This window comes from Acipenser ruthenus, chromosome 28 (assembly GCF_902713425.1).
Source record: "Acipenser ruthenus chromosome 28, fAciRut3.2 maternal haplotype, whole genome shotgun sequence".
NCBI classification, from domain to species: domain Eukaryota; kingdom Metazoa; phylum Chordata; class Actinopteri; order Acipenseriformes; family Acipenseridae; genus Acipenser; species Acipenser ruthenus.
This window is the reverse complement of record NC_081216.1, coordinates 6,022,143-6,044,768: the sequence shown is the minus strand read 5'-3', so window position 1 is coordinate 6,044,768 and position 22,626 is coordinate 6,022,143. Positions and strand designations below refer to the sequence as shown.

Genomic DNA, 22,626 nt, shown 5'->3' with positions numbered 1-22,626 from the left:
GCCTGTGATTGGTTAAAACCTCATCACAGAGGAAATATAGATTTAACTATTGCCGTGACTTCCTTACACTACCAGGCAATGGTCTCCGTCTGTCATGTGATTGCTTCACATCACTGTCAGTCCTGCCCCTTTTCAAAGGAATGTCTTTCTCCACTGCACTTTTCACAAGAGAAAATGGCTGAACACCGATTCTATTCTGTCAGTTAACAGAAAATGAATTACAAAGCATACTACAAAAGAAAGATGCTCCAAGCACTAAAATGGTGATTAAAACATCGCTGTCACTGTTTTTTGACTTTCTGAAATTCAAACAAATGCAACTCGACGAAAACAAATATTACGGGCGGGATATAAACTGGATTATGCAGCAGTCGGCAAACCAGACGAAGACAGAGAAAAACTTTGCTAACTATATGGTATGAACTTAAAAAAAATGTCTCTTATTTATTTATTTACATATGCTGTATCAGCTATATTTAAACAAAATGTATAAAGTTGTATTTACTATCCAACCTTGCCTCACTTATTCTCTTGACTGATTCATATATTAAATATGCACTGCAGACTCAACCATAGTGGAAAATGAAATGCCCCTCAGGAAGACTTGTTACCTCCAGGGTGCGATGCCCTCAGACTGCGGCTTCAGGCTTTATAGCCCCCTGTCTGTAACAATAGTCTTCCCTCAGGTCAATAATTTTCTACTATAGAAAACATTGCCTGGGGTCCTTTTTCAGCTTTATTATATAATGTATTGCAGAAATCAGAAATTGCCTTGACTTTGTTTTGCTGCTACTTGCCTTCTGATAATAAAAATACAGGTGCAAAGTTTGTTCTTGTTCATGGGAGAGAGCTTCTAAGAAAGAGAACAGCTCCTCTCATAAATGACGAGGCCTGGGTCACCTATATAGCACACAGTGCCAACCAGTGTACATTACCAAGGTGTTTTTTAATAAATTAACAAATAAAAAAGTAATCAAGTCCAGAGATGATTCCCTTAAATTAAATTACATTAAAGAACATATATTTGCATATGCATTTTTTTTTTTAAATATAGCTGTTTTATTTCTAAAAGAAAACAATTTAAAGTGTCCAACACAAATATTTTTTAAAAAAATGCATGCACAACATCACTGTTAAGTGATAGAAGTGGGCAAAAAATAAATTTAAAAAATCCAGTTCCCTTTTACAAAAAACGCTTCCTAAATTCTGACACATTCTTGTGGCTTGTTTTTTTTTTTTTAATTAATTTATATTTTTGTTCTTTTTTCATTTAACAGCATCAGCAGCATGATCCCCTGTTGTGCATCACACCTTTCTACCATCAGGAAAAAAACGAGGAACCAGCATTCAATCAGCCCTTTGGGTGACTGCTCATAAATGTGGAAGCAGTACAAAAAAACAATTGGGTTCTGGAAACAATCGTATCAAACCTTGCGTATCTTTCAGCATTCATTAAAACAGACAAACAGTTTCCTCTACTTTCACAGCAGCAGCTGTTTACAGCTGTGGAATGACAAAGAGTAGATGAAATCATTGGCCTGTTATTGTTTTAAGTGGACCTTCTGACTGTCAATTTTCCATAGGGGCCAAAAAAGGAAAAGGGTTTAATTTGACAAATACAGTTAGAATGATTACTTTTTAGAAATGTTGGAAACCATCTTGCTGTCTGCACAACTGTCACGTCATACTAAAGCCTTTGACACACAAGTATTGCTTTAAAAACATAAAAAGGTGCTGTGGCAAATAAATAACCAGCATTCTGAAACTGTGTGGATTAACACCATTGGCTAAAGAATGGTTAATTAATTTTGTCTGACCACCTTGATTTTCTACAAGATATGATAATGTTCCTGTTTTTGTTTCTTATAACAGCACATTTGAAAGTTTTAGCATATGGTAGAACGGAAACTGAGGAATAACAGCAAGGAGATTCTGGGTTTGAATCCCAGCTGGCTCACTGACTGAGGCAGACAGAAGGGCAGAGGGCAATGGATTGTGGGAGCAAGATCCTGGGCTAAAGCAAACCCCAACACCACATTCAGTGGAAATGAGACATTGGGCAGAATTTTCAAAAACCAGTGTTATTGTATCGAACTTGCAAATTCTTCAAATTTTTAACTCCTGATAAATTATGACAATTAACACGGATTTGCTTTTAAATTCCCACGCAAAAATAAATAGTCGCAAGAAGCACTGCTCATTAAGATATTAACATTATTTCCTAAATCAACATATTTTTGGAAATCACGTTATCATCATTATTTAACAACAAGATAGTCATAACGACCGCTTGAAAATGCCAAAATTAATGCAACATACTTCTCTCCAGTGTTAATCATATTTCTTGATTAATACTGAAGTTATCATTTACAACCTTTTGAAAATCCTGCCCATTGTATTCTATTAGGAATACCCTAAAAAAAGAGATCTAGATTAGCATTACTAGAGCTTTTTAAGTTGTGCAGTCTAGTACCCCCTGTCTTCAAATCTGCAGGAAAATGAACTGCTGATGAAAATCAGACAGAGTAGTATGCGACCAGGAGTGACCAAATCCAATACTTGGAGATTGAAGGTATAAAAGGGTTAATAGGTATCTGGATGGAGGTTTAATTGTTTCATTAAAACTGGATGGTGCTGAGGCCAAAATAGGTTCTACCAGCCAGTTATTATTGGACACAACTAAATGGGTACCTTTGTTAGCAGACAACAATCAGTGGTTGGTCTTTAAGGACTGCACTACCTTATAAGCTTGATACTGTTCTGTGGAAAACCTGTCTATCAGTGATCCATCTTTCACAGTCGTTAAAATACATTAAATACTAAACAAAAAATTGTCTAAGGGCATGAAGTAAGCATTAGAGAACCCACATTCATTTTTGTTTTCAATAACAAAGTAAGTCAACTTAAAAACATTCTTATATGTCAAAGACCATTGCTTAATAGCCATTACTGCTATTCAATAACCTCCTTCTCTCCACACCCCAACCCACAAAGTCAGATTCCTTTCCCTTTTAAGTAGAAGTAAACCTATAATGAGCAGCTGCATGTGTACAATTGCTCTCACAAAAAGAAAGGACTACTGTATCTCTCAAGATTGGTCAACAAGCTCTATTGAAGGTGAAAATATACAAGATTGCTGTCATCTCATAGCTGACATCAAGAGGCTGCCACATACATCATGGCCGCCACACTTTGAAATAAATGTGGTGCAGATTGGGTTTGGGGACTTCTGTGCTCCTCATCTCAGACACTTGCCATTAAGTTGCCAAGTCGGCAGCAATAAAGTAATTTGTTTTTAGTTTTTTTCTGTTTTTAATTAACAGAGCATGGCTGAAGTTTGGTATTTCATCAAGTCCAAGTCCTGCTTATTCAAATCACTGGGTCTTGCTGGAACCTGAACTAAACTACTAAAATACTCATGATTTATGTCCAAATCTAAGATTTTTATTGATTTTGCAGTCCAAGACCAGGTATAAGATGCAGCACTTGGGGATGGACTATATTGAATGCAACAATCCTGATTCAAGTCCATATCCTGGTGTTTGAATGTCCAAGTCCAGGTATATGGTATATGTATTGTAACACTCAGGAGGCTTGGACAAGTCTATAGACAAAGATATTGTGTCATTCTGACTACCTAAACTTCATCATTGTTATTATAATTATAAATAATATCTATGACATACAGTTTAGCAACTGGGTTACAACACAGACATGTCGGTCAATAAAGGCCCTCCATACATATGCATGCCACATAAATGTAGACCAGCTGGATCTAAATTTTGACGTGGATATGGACTTGGACTAGGACATCAAAATACCAGAATTTAGTTAATCTCGGTTGATTAGAGCCCCTCAAGCTCAGTCTCTCACTGGTTCACCGGTCCAGGCCAATGAGCAGTCGACTTCGTTCTTCCTGTTTCTGGCTTTCATTCTTGAGGTCGGCAAAGACCTGGGTAAAGTAGTGTGCATCAGAGTTGATCTGCAGCATCTTGGTGCTCATCATGTTGATGATGGACAGGCAACGGTCCCAGAAGACCTCCTTAGAGCTCTCTACCAGGAAGGGTTTGAGCGGGTAGGAGATCTCATTGCCCATGTAGGAGTAGGACAGATAGAGACAGGTGAGCAGGGCAGCCTGCAGTTCATGCTCGGTGGCCACTTCAGAGGAGACAACATCTCGACAGAGCATGTAGACAAAGACCACATTGGCAGGTGTGATGAAGCCCTGGTCTTGCCAGCCCTGGAGAAGCAGGGACCGATCCACACTGCGTAGCCACAGCACTGGATCTGTAGGGGACAGGTGCTTTAGCCGGTAGCACCGCCTGCAGAGGAACTCACCCAGGCATCTCAGGAGCTCGCTGGTGGAAGCTTGAACAATGACCCTTTTGGGGGTCCCTGGGGCAGTGTTAGAGTTGGAAATGGGTGCCTTCTTGACCGAAGATAAAACGTTGGTCGAAGTCTTGGATCCTGGGATTTGGGCAGGATCCTGGGCAAAAGTGGATAAGTTGGCACAGGAGAGAGACTTCTTCAAGTTCTCATTGTTGAGATGGGTAACGTTATTCTGGTAGGCACTGTTGGGCTGCACCTTCTTGGAGCTCTTTTTCTTTGCTGAGACGGCTACGATTCGCTTCCAGGGAAGAACAGAGATGATGGAGCTCCTCTTGAGGTTCTTGTCTTTCGCATTCTTGCTGTTCTGCACAGCTGTGTAGTGGCCCACAGTGGCTGGTCCATCTTCAAACAGCCCGGCTTTCCTGTAGCTGGGGGAGAGCGAGAGTACAGTGCCCATGATACCAAGTGGCAGAGGAGCAAATCTCACAAGAGAGGGGCAGCTGTCTCACTGCTTCAAAGCCCTGGGACCCTGGCTGTGAGGGCCAGCTCTATCATACATTCAAACAGGGTCGAGTGGTGAAAATGAAAATGGTGGAGCCTGTCTGTGCAGTGAAAGATGAAAGATGACAATGAAAGATAGCTCTCCCGTGTTGTTTGCTGTGAGCAGAAGGCTGGCAGTATTCTCCACTTGGGGAAGCAAAGCCTGCAGATAGGAGAAGGGAGATTCATTAACAGACAGGTAGAAATCAGAATGCCCATAATATTCTGAGCTAGGGATCCTGATTCATTAGGCACAGACAGTATGCATTTTTTATTTATCTATAATTAATCTGTTTTGTAACATATAGCTACTTTAGTAGCAATGTTTTCCATGTATTTGTATGATCTATCTCTCCATTACTTTACAATGGTAAAATTAACACAAATTATGTTTTATTATGGAAACAGTCAAACAGTTTTTTTTAAATGCCTGATTACACTAAACATTAACTGTACTTAAATTCAAACGCTTCTATCCTTCATCACATTTGACACACTTTCAGTGGTATAGCTAATATGTTTTAATTTACCATGTTTTATGTTTATAGATACAAACAATTTTGCAATAAACCATGGAATCTGTCAATATATCAATTTGTCTGTCCGACCCACAACTGTCTGTTTTGACCTAGATGAAATGCAAACCAATATCAGGATCTGTCTATCAGTCTACACAAAAAACTATCAAGCCACCTGTCTTTCTTTCTGTCTGCCATTTGGTCTTCAAATAAATGGATGTCAATGGTAAAAACTAGAACTAAAATATAGCCATCTATATCTGTGTCTCCAGATGAAAAAAGTTACCTAAAAAAAAAAAAAAAAAAAACTTCTGGACTACCAATTCCTTGGTTTGATAAATCTTATCGACAGCGCACAGGGGCCAAAACAATAGTCCAATTTAAATAAATTCAGATGATTTAATTACAGCAATAAAACCTTTGCATTCCAACTCCGAAACTCATTGCCCATCAGTTCCAGTCAGAATATATGCAAAAAAGATACAAAGAGTATATCAAAACGACCTCGTTTTTGCCTTCTGTACCTATTTTACCTAACCTCAAACACCCATACATCTGACTTTGGATTATTGTTTTGGTATTATCGAGGCTTCGTTTACTAATCCTGGCATGAACTCAGCAATTTGGTCTCTTGCGTTGCTTCTACAGAATGGTGGAATGATTATTATTATTATTTGTTTATTTAGCAGACGCCTTTATCCAAGGCGACTTACAGAGACTAGGGTGTGTGAACTATGCATCAGCTGCAGAATCACTTACAATTACGTCTCACCGGAAAGACGGCGCACAAGGAGGATAAGTGACTTGCTCAGGGTCACACTGTGAGTGAGCCGGGATCTGAACCGAGGACAAGCCCTTTTCTTTAACCACCGGACTACAAGCAATTTACCACGCAGTAAAAGACAGTAGAAAAAACATGTGATTTCTGTTACAAATTAGCATTTCTGTTTTTGCATACTGTGTTGTATATGTATTTAAATTTACAGAAAACACTGCTTTTTTAAATACTAATTTCTAGATGTCCCTTTGTTTAACCACCGTATAAATTATTAATTGTATGACGAGAACATCAAATTTTATCATTTTAATCCTGGTGCTAGCATATTTCAATTTTTTTATTACACATTCTCAATATGGCGACTGGTACAGTACATTTAAAAGGAACCTAATATACATCTACTTGTCTCTATATTGCTCTATGTCATGTTTTTTGACCTACCTTTAAAACGATTGTCGGTCATATAAAAAAATATATATTTAATAATAATAATAATAATAATAATAATAATAATAATAATAATAATAATAATAATAATAATAATAAATACAACATGCAAGCCTATTAAACACACATTTGCTTCAACAAAAAGGTGTCTAGCACATATATACTGAACACATAATAAATCTGACCGAGGCCACAGCGGTTAATGCAGATGTATCACCATTAAGTTACAAAGACGTAAAATAACATAAATAAAAAGAGAAAAGTCTTACCTAATCGTGATATATTTAGTTTTTTGGAAATATCCTGTCCCAGTTATTATTATTATTATTATTATTATTATTATTATTATTATTATTATTATGTATTTCTTGTTATATATTCCGCCAGGGTCCAGCAGTATGGGCGGCGCTGCAAACTGTCAATGGTTACTGTCCAAGGTTCTGAGCTCGCGTCTCAATGCGTGAAAATGCTGTTTTCCAATACGCAACAATGCAATTCCCAATCTCTACTCTTTTTTCAGTTTCTGCTTATTTTTTAAATTACAAAAAACATGTACAAAAATACTTCTTGTTAAAGTTATTGGATTTTCAAAGATGTATCTTAATCTGTTTTTTTCTCTCTTATTTTTGAACAACTGAATATTGGTAGCATGGATTTGGTTTATAATAATTACAAGTGGATGCAAAATGCTTACTTTTCGTTGGTTTTCAGGTCAGGACAATGCTGTTCATGGAAGCTGGTGCGCAAGTTCTTCAAGGTGATTTTTTTTTATTATTTCTCGGGGGTTCCCCTTTTATAATAAATACTATAAAATTCCTTGTTTTTAAAATTCCCCCTGCTGCGAAAATCCGCTGGTTTTATAGCCCGTTGCAGTAATAACAAACAGCTGTGTTGTTGTCGATGTTGTTATGCGTCCTGCCTGTAGTCTAATTTTAGAAGGGGTTCGTTATGTATTCAAGATAGCTGGCGGTAGTTGTGAGTTGTGTCAGTGCTCAGCTAAGGTCGGCGGCGCTGTGATGTTGCCTGTGTGATCTGTTCGCACGCTGTCCTCTCTGCTCCACTCCAGAACCAAACATCAACGATCATTATAATCTAGTTAGCACAGCCCGCCCTGACCATTGTTAACCACTTTGCTGCCGGGCTTTGTTTTTGTACTGAAGTAATACACAAATAAAACAGATTGTATCTCACTTTTTTAAATTAAAAACAATAGTCAGTTATGTTCCGAGTTTGTTTGTTTTTTAAATTACATTTTATTCTTTTTTTCTTTTCGAAATTTAAAGCATCCACGTAAATAAATAATAAAAAAAAACACGTATCTGTTTTACTGTGTCTTGCGTGAGAAATGTCTCGTCTTATATGATACTGTACCCTCCACACAGAAGAAATGCATTTTTTTCTATTTTTTTAAATTGAAGAGAAACCAAACAAAATGTTAAACATGTATTGGGTGTTTTGTGGATTTATATTTTATTTTAAAAAAACAATAATACTCCAACATTGCGTATTAGTGTTCGATAATATTAAGATTGCTGTCTGTTGTGACACGATATACATTATCATCATATATGCTGTAATTATAGCACAATACAGCTCTAAGAGTTGACACTGAATGTAAACAACACCAGGGTAGGTATTGGTTTGACATGAATACATTATAGTAGCTACCTTACTTACAGATATAATATAAGGATAGTGCTATTATATTATTATTATCAGTTCATCCATTGATGTTTAGGCTGTGTTCCATTCCAAAACCTCGCCCCTATGCCCTACTCCCTTCAAAGTGAACACTTCCAGGAGTGATGACTTCGAAGGGAAGTAGGGCGTAGGGGGCGCAAAAGTGTTTCAATTGGAACACGCTTCAGCGACATCATTCACGGCCAGGGAAAGGCGTCATCATTGGTCAGCGCTAGAAATGTGTATTCACTATGTACAACACTGTCTCTTATACCATTTTAAAGTTAAATTTGTTGCCTTTCATTTGACCTAGAGAACGTATATGTAGCACATACCAGTCAGAAGGTATACATAATAAAGTGAAAACAGTACAACTAGGCAGAATTAACCCGCGTATAAAGAGTTAAAAATCTAATTCCAATTATTATTCCTTTTCTTAAGGGAAATTCAGCCAAGCAGCAATACCAACATACAAGTTATCTTCTGCGTTAACAGCAATATAATTATGTACACAACATAATACTAACCAATACAATGTAAATATACATTGTATTGGTTAGTATTTAAAATTCAAATAATTAAAAGTGAATATAAATATTAATACATGTATTTAAAATTAAAACCCGTCATCAAATTCATTTTTCATTCAGGGATACAGCCTGCAGTGCTACACAATCGGTCATCTGTCCCTGTAATAATTAAAATAGATGAGCTGAAAAAAGCTGTTTCACGAGAACAATACAGTAATACAGATAGCCAACTAGCTTGTTAGAAAGCTATCCCTCAAGGTCTCATCTATACGGAGTAACGTAGCTTGCTATTGTTTTTATTGATGGGATTAACGCAATGCTTGGTGGGTTATGAAAAGAAAATCTCTTCCGCTGAAGTGGGCATGAAGTGTACAGTGCTTGTACACTTCGCCCACTCAAAGTCCCCTTCGAAGGGAGCATTTTATGTTCACTACAGTGGAACACCCCTTAACCGCCGCCCACTTCCGCCCTTCGATCATCACTTCGTAGGGCACATTTTCATGAATTACAGCCTTACTGTACCTGTATCTCTGGGTGGCATCAAAACAGACCCAACCAAATACAATGTTGTGAGTACTGTATACTTATGAGAAAAATACCCTCCACTCTGGGAATTACCACAGTGGCTGGTCTGTCTGTGTAATTCTTACTGTAATGTTTGGTGATTCCCTCTGCTGAGTGTTATTCTGGTGTATTATCACAGTGACTCAGCAAAACATTTGGACACCTTTTTAACAAAACTCTTGACTGAGGTAGTAGATTTTTGTTTAATTATTATTATTTATTTCTTAGCCGACGCCCTTATCCAGGGTGACTTACAATTGTTACAAGATATCACATTATTTTTACATCCAATTACCCATTTATACAGTTGGGATTTTTACTCAAACAATCTAGGTAAAGTACCTTGCTCAAGGGTACAGCAGCAGCGTCCCCCACCTGGGATTGAACCCACAACCCTCCGGTCCAGAGCCCTAACCATGACTTCACACTGCTGAATTTGGATGATAAACCCCTGGTGGTCATTGTCTCATTTAAATGAAAGGTTTATCAAATCACCCATATAGCGGTGTCTGTATATTCTATTCAAAGGGCAATTACTGATTTATGAAGAAATCTCACATATAAGTAATGCAAAACAAATAGCCAGGCATTTTTTGTAATATACAGTGTGTGATTAGGAACAAAGCACCAATCTGACCAGTCTGGACTCAGCTGGTTCATATAGCTGTTAGTCTGCTGTACTGTGGTGTGGCGACTGCCACACAATGTGCTGTAAGAAGCACGATACTGTGTAATTCTCAAGTGAATTACTGACTGCCTGGCCAGGCTATGTTCTATGTTCTATATTCTATATTCTAAAATTATTCTCAAATATTTCTATGGACAATATATATATATATATATATATATATATATATATATATATATATATATATGTTATTTTTTTCTAAATTAATCTGTTTAGCAGTAGTTAATTGTTAACGGTATTGCTTTGCCTATGCTATTTACTGCTACGCTTGTCCCTTTTGGTTTGCCATAGTTTGGGACAGATTCTTTCCTTCCTGTTGAGGATAGCCGGTAAGATTTAAAAGGGAGTTTGTAGATCATGAAGGGGAGTGTTTTTTTCTTTGCTGAGGTGTACGCAGGACTTGCCGTTTCTTTTTTTAAATTTATTTTAGAACTTTCGGTTAAGTTTCTATTTCTTTTGCTAGCTTGTGCTTTCGATCTATGCATGTCTACTTGTTTTAAGACATGGATTTTCTGTGGTCGGATTTGTAATAGGTCTTAGATATTGTGTGCTTTGCACAGCTTTTCTAACAAATTGAATTCTCTTTAGTATTAATGTGGTTATATATACTCGCCGCCGTGTGAGAGGTTATATATAATTTATCTTTAAAAAGTCTCTCTGTGTTTTGTTTCCATTTAAAAGTGTGTACTCATTTATGGAACCTTATTTTTTTTCTGTCCTACACTGTTATGGCGATTATACTGCAGCGTTTAGTGTAGCTAACATTCTCATATTTATCTTTTCTCAACGTCTTTTCTGCATTCTATCTCCGCAGGGGTTTTTTTTAAAAAATTTTTTTACAGTTCTTAAATTGGGGCATATTTTTTCATGGACTGGCAACATTATTATTATTATTATTATTATTATTATTATTATTATTATTATTATTATTAGCTACAGTGCTGAGTTTAATTTGTGTGAGCTATTGGTTTAAAAAATAATAAAATAGTACCAACTGCTTATATCTGTTTACTGCCCTGGATTCCCTTTATTTTTACTGTGGCTGTTTAAGGACAGGGTTAACTTGTTTCCTTGGTAAGGTTATATGTTTTACTTCCGTTAACTCTTTTGAACAAAGAGGGATTTACCTGGCAGGGAAGTCTGTCCACTGGCATTTTCTGAACTAGTCACCTATATAACTGAGCTGAAATCTTGTTGTGAAGGTACCACTCCCACCATATTCAGACTTGCAGATCTAGTAAAACTATACAAGCGACTGGAACAACTGGGGGTAGAGTCACCAGATGTCAACTCAACCAGGCTAAAAGACCATTTATTGTTGCATATGCCAGGATCGCACCAGAAATATTCCTGTCAGATTTTGAGATACAGGTTGTCATTCCTATTTGTGCTATGTTTTGAGTGTGTTTTCAGTTTTCCAGGCCTGTCATTCCATAGAAAGCAGCTGTCATTCCCTGTCATTCCACTTTTATTTTGTGTACTAGTTCATTTTAAAGAAAGTGTATTCGGGATTTTAATATTCCTGTCTGGGATTTGGAGATATTGACCATCCTTCTGTTTTCCCCATTGTAGACAATGGGCATTCCACTCCCCCATTGTAGTCAATGGGCATTCCACTCCCCCATTGTAGTCAATGGGCATTCCGTTTTGTCATTCGTTTTAGTCTGTCCCCATATTTTTAGTGATGCAATAATAAGTGCATCACATTGCAGGTTCAACAACAGACTGCAATTTGCCTGGCCAGGTAATCCGTTTTTTGGTAATTTATTACCAGTCGCGCAGACATAGTTAAGGTTTGAACGAAGGTACTGTTTAAAAGTCGATTTTACAACCATCTCAAAAGGGGGGTAAAACCCCACCAATATGCACGACAATATTTGTGTGGTCGGATTGGCAGGATGACCAAACCCTGTAGGGGAAGAATTTGTCATGTCAATGCTGATCTCATTGATGATGTCAAGTGTGATGGGAAACACACACATACGGGTGCAGAGTTAAGATTGCGTGGCTACTTTAACTTGCAGTTTCCTAACTTTTTGGACTTTTGCAACCAAACCTTAACGTTTTTGCCATTGTATATTTGAAATAAATAAGTATTTATTTGTTACGTCTCTGATTCTTTTTTAACTTGTGATCGCATGGGTGGTAAATACCTTTTAAACAGAGATAATTGCCGGTGCGTTCGTTTCATTCAAGTCTGGTGGGACTGCCGCTGCTGTTTGCTTGCTATTTTTATTATTATGTATTATTAATAGTTTGTACTAGTGCTTGAAATGAAAGAAAGTTCGGTGAAGTTCAGGTTAACTTAGTTCAGAGACTCGTCCCTGAACATGCTTTTTGACTTGCTACAGTGTACCTGCATTGCAGTGCCGATCCGTCCCTTGTGGATTACAAACTAATGCAGATTTACTTTGGACACTAAAACTCTGAAGATCACATTGCTACACTTCTCTCAAAAGGGTGAGAAACACAGTTTAATGTTTTTGTTTTTTTTTTCCCCTTGGTGGGCGGCTAACTTGGATATTTTATCTTTAGCATATTTATTGCTACCGAGCTCGTAAGCTGTGGTTTGTATTTTTTTTTTTTTTGTACCCGTCGATTGCTTTAAACAAGCAGAACATGGCAACCTTACGACCAATTTTTATTCACGCGGGATGAAGTTTAAATGTACGCTCTCCTGTTAATACTATTCATTCTGTATGAACTGTTTGTTGTGGTTGTTGCAGTGAATTGCCAGTGCTGCGTGTATTTATTTATTTGCAAGCATTCATGTCCTTATTGGGGTTCAAATAACTTTTCTTGTGTTAAGCATAGTGCAAGTTATATGTATTTCATTTGCTGTCAATTATTTCTTCTGTACGTAAATATTTTAGATATTCTTATATTTGGCACAGTAACGTATAGTTGGATATAGGTTAAGGGCTGACTTTTACAGTACATTATAAATGGATTAATCTTAATAAAAGCAAAATTAGTTAAGTTTTACTCCTAAGTGATTCAAAAAAGTAATTCCCACTCAAGGTATAGGATTACTGTGACCAAACCAGGAGCCAGTTACAAAGTACAAATCACATGCTACTGCTGCAAAAACTACAGCTATCAGTATCATGAAAAAAGTAATCGTCCTGTACAGAAGACCAGATCAGAAGAACTGGCCATGCTGAAAATCAGATGAGATTTCCGAGATATGCCCAATAGTGCCTTTACAATGAAAAATAAGAACCTTGTAAAGTTTCATGAAATGTGGGCCATCAGTCTATTTTCCAAACCAGACCTGGAATTTTTTTTTTTTTGGATGAAAATTGTCAAAGGAAAATGTAAGTGTGACAAAAGACAGACACTTCTAATATTCTAAATGTGCAAATATGTGTCCTTGCCAAGTTTAGCACAGCAACTAGTAAGTCTGATGTATGGGCAGCTGCCTTTGTATATCCCCAGACCATCACACAAACCCTGTGCTGAAGAAAAGTCCAAATCAAGTAATGCAGTGGGTACATTACTTGGTAAGGATTCTTTTGAATAGATAAGTATTTAGATACATATTTTTAAAAAGGATCTTTTGAAAGGGAATGTCCTGCAGGCAGTGAATGTGATGATGTAGAGAGAGAGGACTCACTGTTTGTACAAAGAAATATCTTCACAAGCTGCTCATTTCATCACAGGCTAGAGAAGGGGGCAAGGTGGAACAGGAAGTTAAGGCCCTAATCTCTTATTGCCAGTGACCTGCAATAAAATACTTCCCAGGACATAGAAGTCCAAACAACCTGGCCCTCAGTGGAGAGTCATTTAAATCACAAAATGATGTAGGACCACATTGCAATCAATGTGCGTGCCACCTTTAACTACCTTCAGTATATTGTTTAGCATGACTTGCATGTGATGATAAATATTATGTTGTTTAGAGATGGCACTTGGATTCCAAATTTGGATGCAAAATAGAAACAAGGACCTTAAAACTAGCAGAACTGCACAAGAGGACCTACATAGGAACAAGAATGGCAATAGATTCTTGCACTTCTGTTGGCAAAGCTTCCAGCTTATAAAACCTTGTGCTATTTGCAAATTAAGTTCTTACAAGCTTACACTTTAAAATGTATTGAAACACTTTACTACAGGTACTGTGCATATTAATTCTTATTTTTCACTTCATATTACATTTACAGCCATCTGGAGAATTACTATCGTTATAAAGTAGCACATTAATAAAAAGTGAGAACTATTTATAATTGACCTTTTGGTGAACTTAAAAGAAAGAGAAATCATGTAAACTAAAACTGTCCCTTGACATGGCTAACTACCAGGTACATTCTAAGTCCAGTTCATGATACCCAACTTACTTTTTTTTTTAACATCTTATTAAGTATATTTCTCACAATTACTAAGTTTAAAGATGGTGTTTGTTGTGTTTTTTTTTTTCATTCAGCAATACTGTTTTGGCACCTTTATATAGGTTGTCTATTAACAAAAATAATATTTTCAGAGGCCTCTAAAATATATTACTAAGGGAATAAATATGAGTATTGGTCTTAATGCACAAATCTAATCTGGCAACATTTACAGTAAATGACAAAAACAAGTAAGATGACCTCTCAATGAACACACTGACAACTATGATCATAATGACAAGCATGGCTTATGCTTGTGAAATTCAATGCATACACAATGATATCCTCTGTGATCAGGTTAGCTCAGGATTAAGCCACAACAGAAGAAATGCCAGTTTTACATTCAACTACTTTACCTTAGAACAATCTGACTCCATACCTCAAAAAAGCACCTGATTTTAAACAATTTGGAAATTATTGAATATGATACTAAAAGATCAAATGAAATACATATTTACTCTGGAAGTTGTTTCACCTTTAATGAAACTATCATTGGGTATAGTTGGTAGGTCTAAGAAAATTAAATAATTATTTTTTTCAATTCTAGGGAAAAAGGGACAAAAAATGTTTGTTGTACAGTAAGGCTTTAGAAAAAGGCATCATATTTTAAAAACTAACAGGATTGAGAATCAATGCCGCCTTAATTGTTCTAAGCCCAGAACGATGAAAGAATAATGGAGCCGACATATCACTGTGGTTTAATTGAAATGTAAACTGAACTAAGAAGAAAAAAAAAAAAACAGTGATTCTAGACACAGATGCTGTGTTTCTGCACTAAAGTACCTGCTGCTGCAAGTCAGTTGAAGAAACTCATTTAGATTTTCATCACTTGTGGGTGGACAATAAGTCAGTAAGCTACTAACAACCAAACGAGCAAGATGGGCTGAATGGCCTCCTCTCGTGTGTAAACTTTCTTATGTTCTTATGACAAGTGCTTCCAGCCATTTCCATTAGCAGTAATTTTATTTTTGAGCCTGTGCTGCACCTTCTCTACAGGCAGGTTCCAGTTTCTCAATGCAGCTGCTCATGCAGCATTGACATAGCTATCTTTAGACAGAGGGCTTCAGTCCCGCTGCACCTTGAAATTCAAAAGAACAAAATAACCACTTGGTCTCAACGGGTTAAACAAATAAACAATCCTTGTGTCTGTGAATAAAACTGAAGGCTTAGTCTCCAGAACTGTCAATTCATACATCACTGTGCTGTACATGGGAGGCTGGATAAACAGTGCTTTTACTGTACATCAACTTTTAAAGACGACAATATACCTTTTTGAAAAAAATTGTTTTATTGAACTCATCTGAACATCAGATATACGCGGTAATTGTTGGTTAGCAAGAACCGTTTGTACATTTGATATTGATGGAATTAGAAACCCAAAACAAGCAATCATTCTCTCATATATATATATATATATATATATATATATATATATATATATATATATATATACACACACACACACACACACACAGTGGCTCTCAAAAGTATTCACCCCCCTTGGACTTTTCCACATTTTATTGTGTTACAACATGGAATCAAAATGGATTTAATTAGGAGTTTTTGCCACTGATCAACACAAAAAAAGTCCATAATGTCAAAGTGAGCTTCACGAGCTTTCCAGGCCCCGACGCAGAGAAGCATCCCCATAGCATGATGCTGTCACCACCATGTTCTCAGGATGATGTGCGGTGTTAGGCTTGCCACAAACATAGCGCTTAGCGTTGAGGCCAAAAAGCTCTATTTTGGTCTCATCAGACCATAGAATCTTCTTCCACTTGGTCTCAGAGTCTCCCACATGCCTTCTGGCAAACTGTAGCCGAGATCTGATGCAAGTTTTTTTCAACAATGGCTTTCTTTTTGCCACTCTCCCATAAAGGCAGGTTTTGTGAAGCACCTGGGCTATTGTTGCCATATGCACAGTGTCTCCCAGCTCAGCCGTGGAAGACTGTAACTCCTTTAGAGTTGCCATAGGCCTCTTGGTGGCCTCCCTGACTAGTGCCCTTCTCACCCGGATACTCAGTTTTTGAGGACGGCCTGTTCTAGACAGATTCACAGTTGTGCCCTATTCTCTCCATTTCTTAACAATGGACTTTACTGTGCTCCGGGGATATTCAATGCCTTGGAAATTTTCTTATATTCTACCAGATTGGTGCTTTTGAAGAACCTTATTCCGGATTTGCTTTGAATGTTCCTTCGTCTTCATGATGTAGTTTTTGTTAGGAAATGTACTAACCAACTGTGGGACCTCCCAGAGACAGGTGTATTTAACCTGAAATCATGTGAAACACCTTAATTGCACACCGGTGGACTCCATTAAACTAATTATGTGACTTCTAACAAGGGGGTGAATACTTATGCAATCAATTATTTTCTGTTTTATACTTTTAATTAATTTAGAACAATTTGTAGATTTTATTTTTCACTTTGACATTATGGACGTTTTTTGTGTTGATCAGTGAAAACTTCTACTTAAATCAATTTTGATTCCATGTTGTAACACAATAAAATGTGGAAAAGTTCAAGGGGGGTGAATACTTTTGAGAGCCACTGTATGTGTGTGTGATTATATATATATATTTATATATATATATATATATATATATATATATATATATATATATATTTTGGAGGGCGGATGGGGAGTACAAATTATCCAAGGGCAATATGAAATGTAAATGGAAGGTTGGGAGAGAGACAGGAGGACAGAAACTAAATGTGGAATAAAAAATAAAAAAATATTAAAAAGTCAGTTGGAGATTGGAAAGTATAAGGTGACCATTCCAAATCATACAGAACCAAACCCAATTAGAAAACACTATCAAGAAAAAATATTTTGATGTTTAGAGCTTACACTGCCTAAAAGTTCCCAATAAACTGGGGTGGCTGTTCACTGGCTGCTCTGTACAGGCTATCAAATATTCTTTCAAGAGGCTCATGCATACGTTACAGGAGAGAGAAAAGGCAGCTTAAAAAGGGGAAAGTGACCTCTGATCTAAACTCCTTCAGGGCAACAAAAAGGCCATCTGGTTTATGACCGTCTCCCAAATTATTGACACCCATTTATTTCTGCTGTTCCTAGTTTTTTAATTTGGTGTACAGAAAATTCAGACAATCACAACAACTGGCCACCAGGTGACACTTAATACTAAATTAAGATCCCTCAGAATTAAAAAAAAAAAATAAAAAAATAAAGAGAAGGTGGCTAAAGCCATAAACTGGAAAATCTGAATTTAACACACCTCTAAGCTAATAGAATAAATTGTCAATTGTTGTTTGGGAAGATAAACACAAAGGCTACAGTAATCGCATGCTTTAAGGAAATTGGTTAATGGAGGAACCATGTAATTTTCAATCCAGAAATAGTGCAACCGTAAACAGCAGACCTCATCAACCCAACCCTCTTCCAACTGAATGATGAACCAATCTTAATCTGCTGTTACAATTATTCCATTTTTTGATTGGTGAGTGAGTCAGTCCAAAATTGTACATTAAGAATATTACAAAGTAGGCATTACATAATAGCAGCAAGACCCTGTTTTGGGGTTAATAGGTGGAATTTGGTCCAAATATACAGATAACCACTCTGGGTTGGGCTTGTTTTTACAGGTTTGAGAATTAAACGGTTCCAGTGTTTTTAAAATGCCAGCTCACTGAACATTTAACCGAGCCCAACAATATGATAAGCTGTGCCCCATTTCTTACGATGAATGTCAACCTTCCATACATTTAGAGAATCTTAACATAACCAGGGGAGGGGATTAACACAACTTGACTTTTACACAAACATTCCATGGGGCATGTATAAAATTAGCCAAACATTGAATTACAGGTGCATAAAACCTCATTCATATGTACTTAAACTACATTTTTTAAAAAAACAAATGACAGCTCATGCATTTGTCGGCTGTGCTTTTTTAATTCTTACACAAAACCAGGTAAAAGCTAACACCCAAAGCCTCTTCTCTACAGCCTGTATTGGAGGTTATTAGGTTATTGACATAAAATAAGATTTATTTTTATATATATATATATATATATATATATATATATATATACACACACACACACACACACACAAAATAAAAAACAGTAATTGTAAGGAGAGTTTGGAAAGAGATTCAAGTTATGTACAGTGGAAAGAAATTGATCAACAGATTTGAGTTTACCATTAAGATTTATACCAATCAACACTGTTCTTTACTTATACATGCAGCATGGCTATTCTTTGATGATATTAAGGTAGCACTGAGAAATTCAGAAGTGAATCACTGAAGAAACAGGAGAGCTTACTCAGGATTGAACACAGATCTCTTGTTCACTCAAGTATCCATGCCAGTTGGCCCGCAAGGTGTTCTTGGTTTTAATAAGACAACAACTATGCAACACGCAAAGGAAGATTCATTCAGCCAAAGGTGGGTGGCTCATCCTAAAATTTCAAGTGGCAACCCGTCTTTAATCCCTTGGGAGGCTATATACTACTTTAGCTGTCCTTTTGTTGTTTTCCCTCTATAATAAAACACACTGACAAGCTTAATAGGAAGTTACAAGTTAACCAATTTTAATAGAATTAAAAGTTGTATACTGTGCCAGTTTCTCAACAAAATGAAGGAACAGTCTTGGTGACTGAGCAAGACATCTCGCACACAGGCCTTATAGCAAACCTATGGTTCAGCTGAGGAAGAAAGCTCAAACTTCTGTCCCTCCCTAAACACTAGGTCACAAACACAAATATTCTAATCAGCAGCACTCAAGCTGTGCAGAAAATTCTGGTTTGACTATTCCCATAAAGAACCAATGACAAACTTACAATATTTTGGTAATGCTATGAGCAAAGAACAAAACCCATTGATCCAAACAAGGAAAATGTATTAAAAGAGGGGAGTTAATTTGATCCACAATACTCTATTTGGACTTTCTGTACACCCTGCTGAATTCAACAAATCGGGAAGCTGTGTTAAAATGACCAGGCTGTGTTTCAATGAAGTGGGCCCCTTTCTCTCTTACTGGTAAAATTAAACTGTGGTTAAATTGCAGTTCCACACAGGTTGAGCTCCCTTTAGTTCAAGTGGCTGAATGAACCTATATCCTTCAAGTTTCTTCCTGCTACACCTTTTGTCACCATTTTTTCTAGGAAATCCTTGTGTGATGTCATGGTCTTGCAGATATGAAGTGGAATATCTAGGTGCAGAAAATGTCTCAAAACTGGAGACTTCTCCTTTGTACTCCCAGTTAGTACTACACACCAATATTACACAGCAAGGATCCTTGGAAAAACTACTCATAAACCAGCCACTACCGGGAGGTGTAGCCTGGAGGGAACAACTGGAAAGGAGAAAAACAAAGCTTCTGACCACCTCTCCCAAGATCAGAAATTATACACTAGTAATATACATGACTGAATGAACCATATATTCGGAGTACACACCTATGTTTTATATCTGGGAAAAAAAAATACACAGAGCTCGACAGCAGCTCGTATGAGGCAAAAGATATCCGTAAAAAATACAATTTTTTTTTTTTTTTTTTTTTTAATAAGAAAACATCAAAAATACAGGAGATTGGCTAACAAAGTTTTTCCGGCTTAAGAACTGTCGCTGCACTGATCCAACTCTGGAGGGTGGGCTGGTATTTCGACATTTTCAGGTTTCTCACAACCCCCAGCAGGACTTAGGATAGTCTACAGCAGAGCTCTGCACACAGGTCGCCTGGTAAATACATCCCTGCCAACTCTGAGGCCAGTACAAGACAGTATGGGATTTCACACTGTCTTGGACTTTAAAATACCACAACCCCCCCCCCCCAAAAAAAAACAAAAACATTTTGGTGGCACAGGGGCACTGCACTGTAGATTTACCATACAAGAATTCCTGGTACATGCGATTCTTCACTGTAGCTTACAAAACCAACTTTCATTAAAAAGGACCCAGCCAACGTTTCTTTATTTTATTTTAACACCATAATGGATAGTAAGGAAAATTGTAATTCTTGGCAAATCAGTTTCTGCTTAGGAGGTACAACTGGGTAAATTTATCAGCCAATCATTTCAGTTTTACAGGGGTTAGTGTGACAAGCAAAAAGAATATCAGCTTTAAAAGTTGGATTAAAACCACTCTACATTGAAAGTTTTTGCTTAAATACTTTCTACGATGCCCTTAGCTTTTGCCCAGGGGTGGGGTTATAGACAGACGGCATTCAATCTCGTTGAGAAAGGAAGGACATTCTTTAGGCAGTGTAAGCCTACTGGTTTTATTCTCTTGAAGGTCATTATATATATATATATATATATATATATATATATATATATATATATATAAAAATTATTGTTATTTTTTATTTTTTTACAATATTCCCTGATAGCCAACTGAGGCCGCTGGATGCTATAAAGAAACCTGAAAGAAAACATGATGAAAGGAATAGAGAATTTCATCCAACAAGGGAGACGTTAAAAACTTTTCCAGTGAAAGCAGAACGAAACGAAAGAATCTCTTCGCAGTTTGTCCCCTCCAGCCACCCACCCACCCAAATGTTCCACTCTCTGGTCACACACCCTTGCCTCCTGTGGACAGAACAGACAGATTCATTAAGATATGGATATGGTCACTAGTAACAGTAGCAATTCATAAATACAAAACAAAAATCAATTAAATTAAATTATATCCTCTTGCTAGCTGAAAAATGTCTGTTTAATGGATTTAATTCCACTTTGAACTACTGAACTGAGACTCAAAGAAATCTACTCTTAAATTTTAGGAAACAGTGATAACTAATGGAAAACAATGTACATTATAACATACACATGGTCGTAAGAAGATATATATATAGAGAATGTCAGTAATCATGATTTTCAAAAAATAAATTAATGTTTCAGGACCAGTTAGATGTAAAATTTTGAATTCTTAGCTCTACCCTTTTATGTTCTCTTATCTAAGTGGAGGGTTAGTTTCAGTAACACCCCCCATCCCTCCCCACTATTGCACAGTTCTTGTAGATCTTGTGCTTCTAAAGGAACCTCACCTATGTTAACTTCTTGGCTTTGTTGTAGAGTGAATCCACTACTTTGCTCATGTTCTGAATGGTTTCAAGAGCTGCTTCGTATGTTTTATCTACTGGTGGCTCGTCAAATATAATCAGCACACCCTCTCCCTGGTCCAGGATCCCTGAAACACAAAGCATGACAATGATCACAATACCTGCCGATGCACTTGAACATCAAACTGCATAGCGATAGCAGAGGGCCTGGGCTCACTGAACCATAATGCAAGTATAGGACTACTTCTAAAGCAGAAGGACTGTGAAGGAGTCTGTGGGATCTATTGGGTAGAACAGAATGATGTGAAAGGAAGAAGCGTAGGCTAGTGGTTAGAAAATATTGTTGTTGAGGAAGTGTGACAGTGTTTACAGCAAAGGGACAGAGACTGAGCAGAAAAACATGCAAGATTAAATATTTACCATGAAACTTCTTGTCCAGAATCATCTGTGACAACTTTCTCTCTACGTCGCCCTGAAAGTAGACCATCAAAACATCATCAAAAACAACGCATCACTGGGCAAAGTTAAGCAGAATGGCACTTCTAATAAAATTATTTGTAAACATTAAATATAAAATGAGTAGTAGCTCTAAAGTTGAAGTAGTATATATTAAGTCTGAATCTTAAATAGTTTCAAATATATGGCTGGTTGCAACAAATATGGCAGCAAAACTATTAATTTTAATTGATCAATGATCAAGTTAATCATTACAAAGCTGTGTACCAAATTCCTCTTGATTTCACATGCAGTCCAATTAAAAAAACAAGTATTATGCTGTAGCCTTAGAAAGTGTACGCTGCTTCCTGCTACCATATCACTTACTATGACCATGGGAAATTCATAGCAGATTTTACACAAACTGACTGACTATCTGCATTTTATTCCTATACCTCCAGATGGCAATATTATACCAACATGAATTTAAACTGATTTAAATATAATGAAGATATAAACAACCAAGGGACAATTATAAAATGTTTTCCGAAAAAGAAGTGACTTATGGCCATAGGCATTTAGCGAATAAGAGAAAATCTATAAATCAAAGCTTACAGTTGTAAGGGGAAAACAAATTATATTATAGTTTTCTACTTACCTTTGGAAGTTTAATAAGAGTGGATATGTGTTCGATCTGCAA

At 36.8% G+C, this 22,626-nt stretch overlaps 2 protein-coding genes across 4 annotated transcripts in view; both read right to left on the bottom strand.

Annotated features, from left to right (window-relative positions):
• Nucleotides 1-1,035: 1,035 nt before the first annotated feature.
• LOC117434699 (cyclin-dependent kinase 5 activator 1-like) lies at nt 1,036-7,680 on the bottom strand. 2 transcript variants are annotated; one of them, XM_034057314.3, is made up of 2 exons: nt 7,307-7,680; nt 1,036-5,032 (listed from the first exon to the last, which is right to left on the bottom strand). In XM_034057314.3, exon 2 carries the CDS (start codon nt 4,784-4,786, stop codon nt 3,878-3,880), a length of 909 nt encoding a protein of 302 aa, XP_033913205.1. In that variant the 5' UTR covers nt 4,787-5,032; nt 7,307-7,680; the 3' UTR covers nt 1,036-3,877. The 2 variants fall into 2 exon arrangements, with proteins under 2 accessions (XP_033913205.1, XP_058859219.1); XM_059003236.1 differs by lacking the exon at nt 7,307-7,680 and adding an exon at nt 6,882-7,296.
• Nucleotides 7,681-18,996: 11,316 nt separating this feature from the next.
• The window catches only part of psmd11b (proteasome 26S subunit, non-ATPase 11b), a 47,490-nt gene continuing 43,860 nt past the window's right edge, over nt 18,997-22,626 (bottom strand). For both annotated transcript variants that reach the window (XM_059002739.1, XM_034057853.3), the window contains 4 exons: nt 22,585-22,620; nt 21,912-21,963; nt 21,477-21,619; nt 18,997-21,018 (listed from right to left, as the gene is read on the bottom strand). In XM_059002739.1, coding sequence (XP_058858722.1) covers nt 21,477-21,619; nt 21,912-21,963; nt 22,585-22,620 — 231 coding nt within the window. In that variant the 3' untranslated portion in view covers nt 18,997-21,018. The remainder of the gene's footprint in view (nt 21,019-21,476; nt 21,620-21,911; nt 21,964-22,584; nt 22,621-22,626) is intronic.

Coding starts and splice junctions, on each gene's coding strand:
- LOC117434699 (XM_034057314.3), bottom strand. CDS start 4,786: ATGGGCACTGTACTCTCGCTCTCCCCCAGCTACAGGAAAGCCGGGCTG.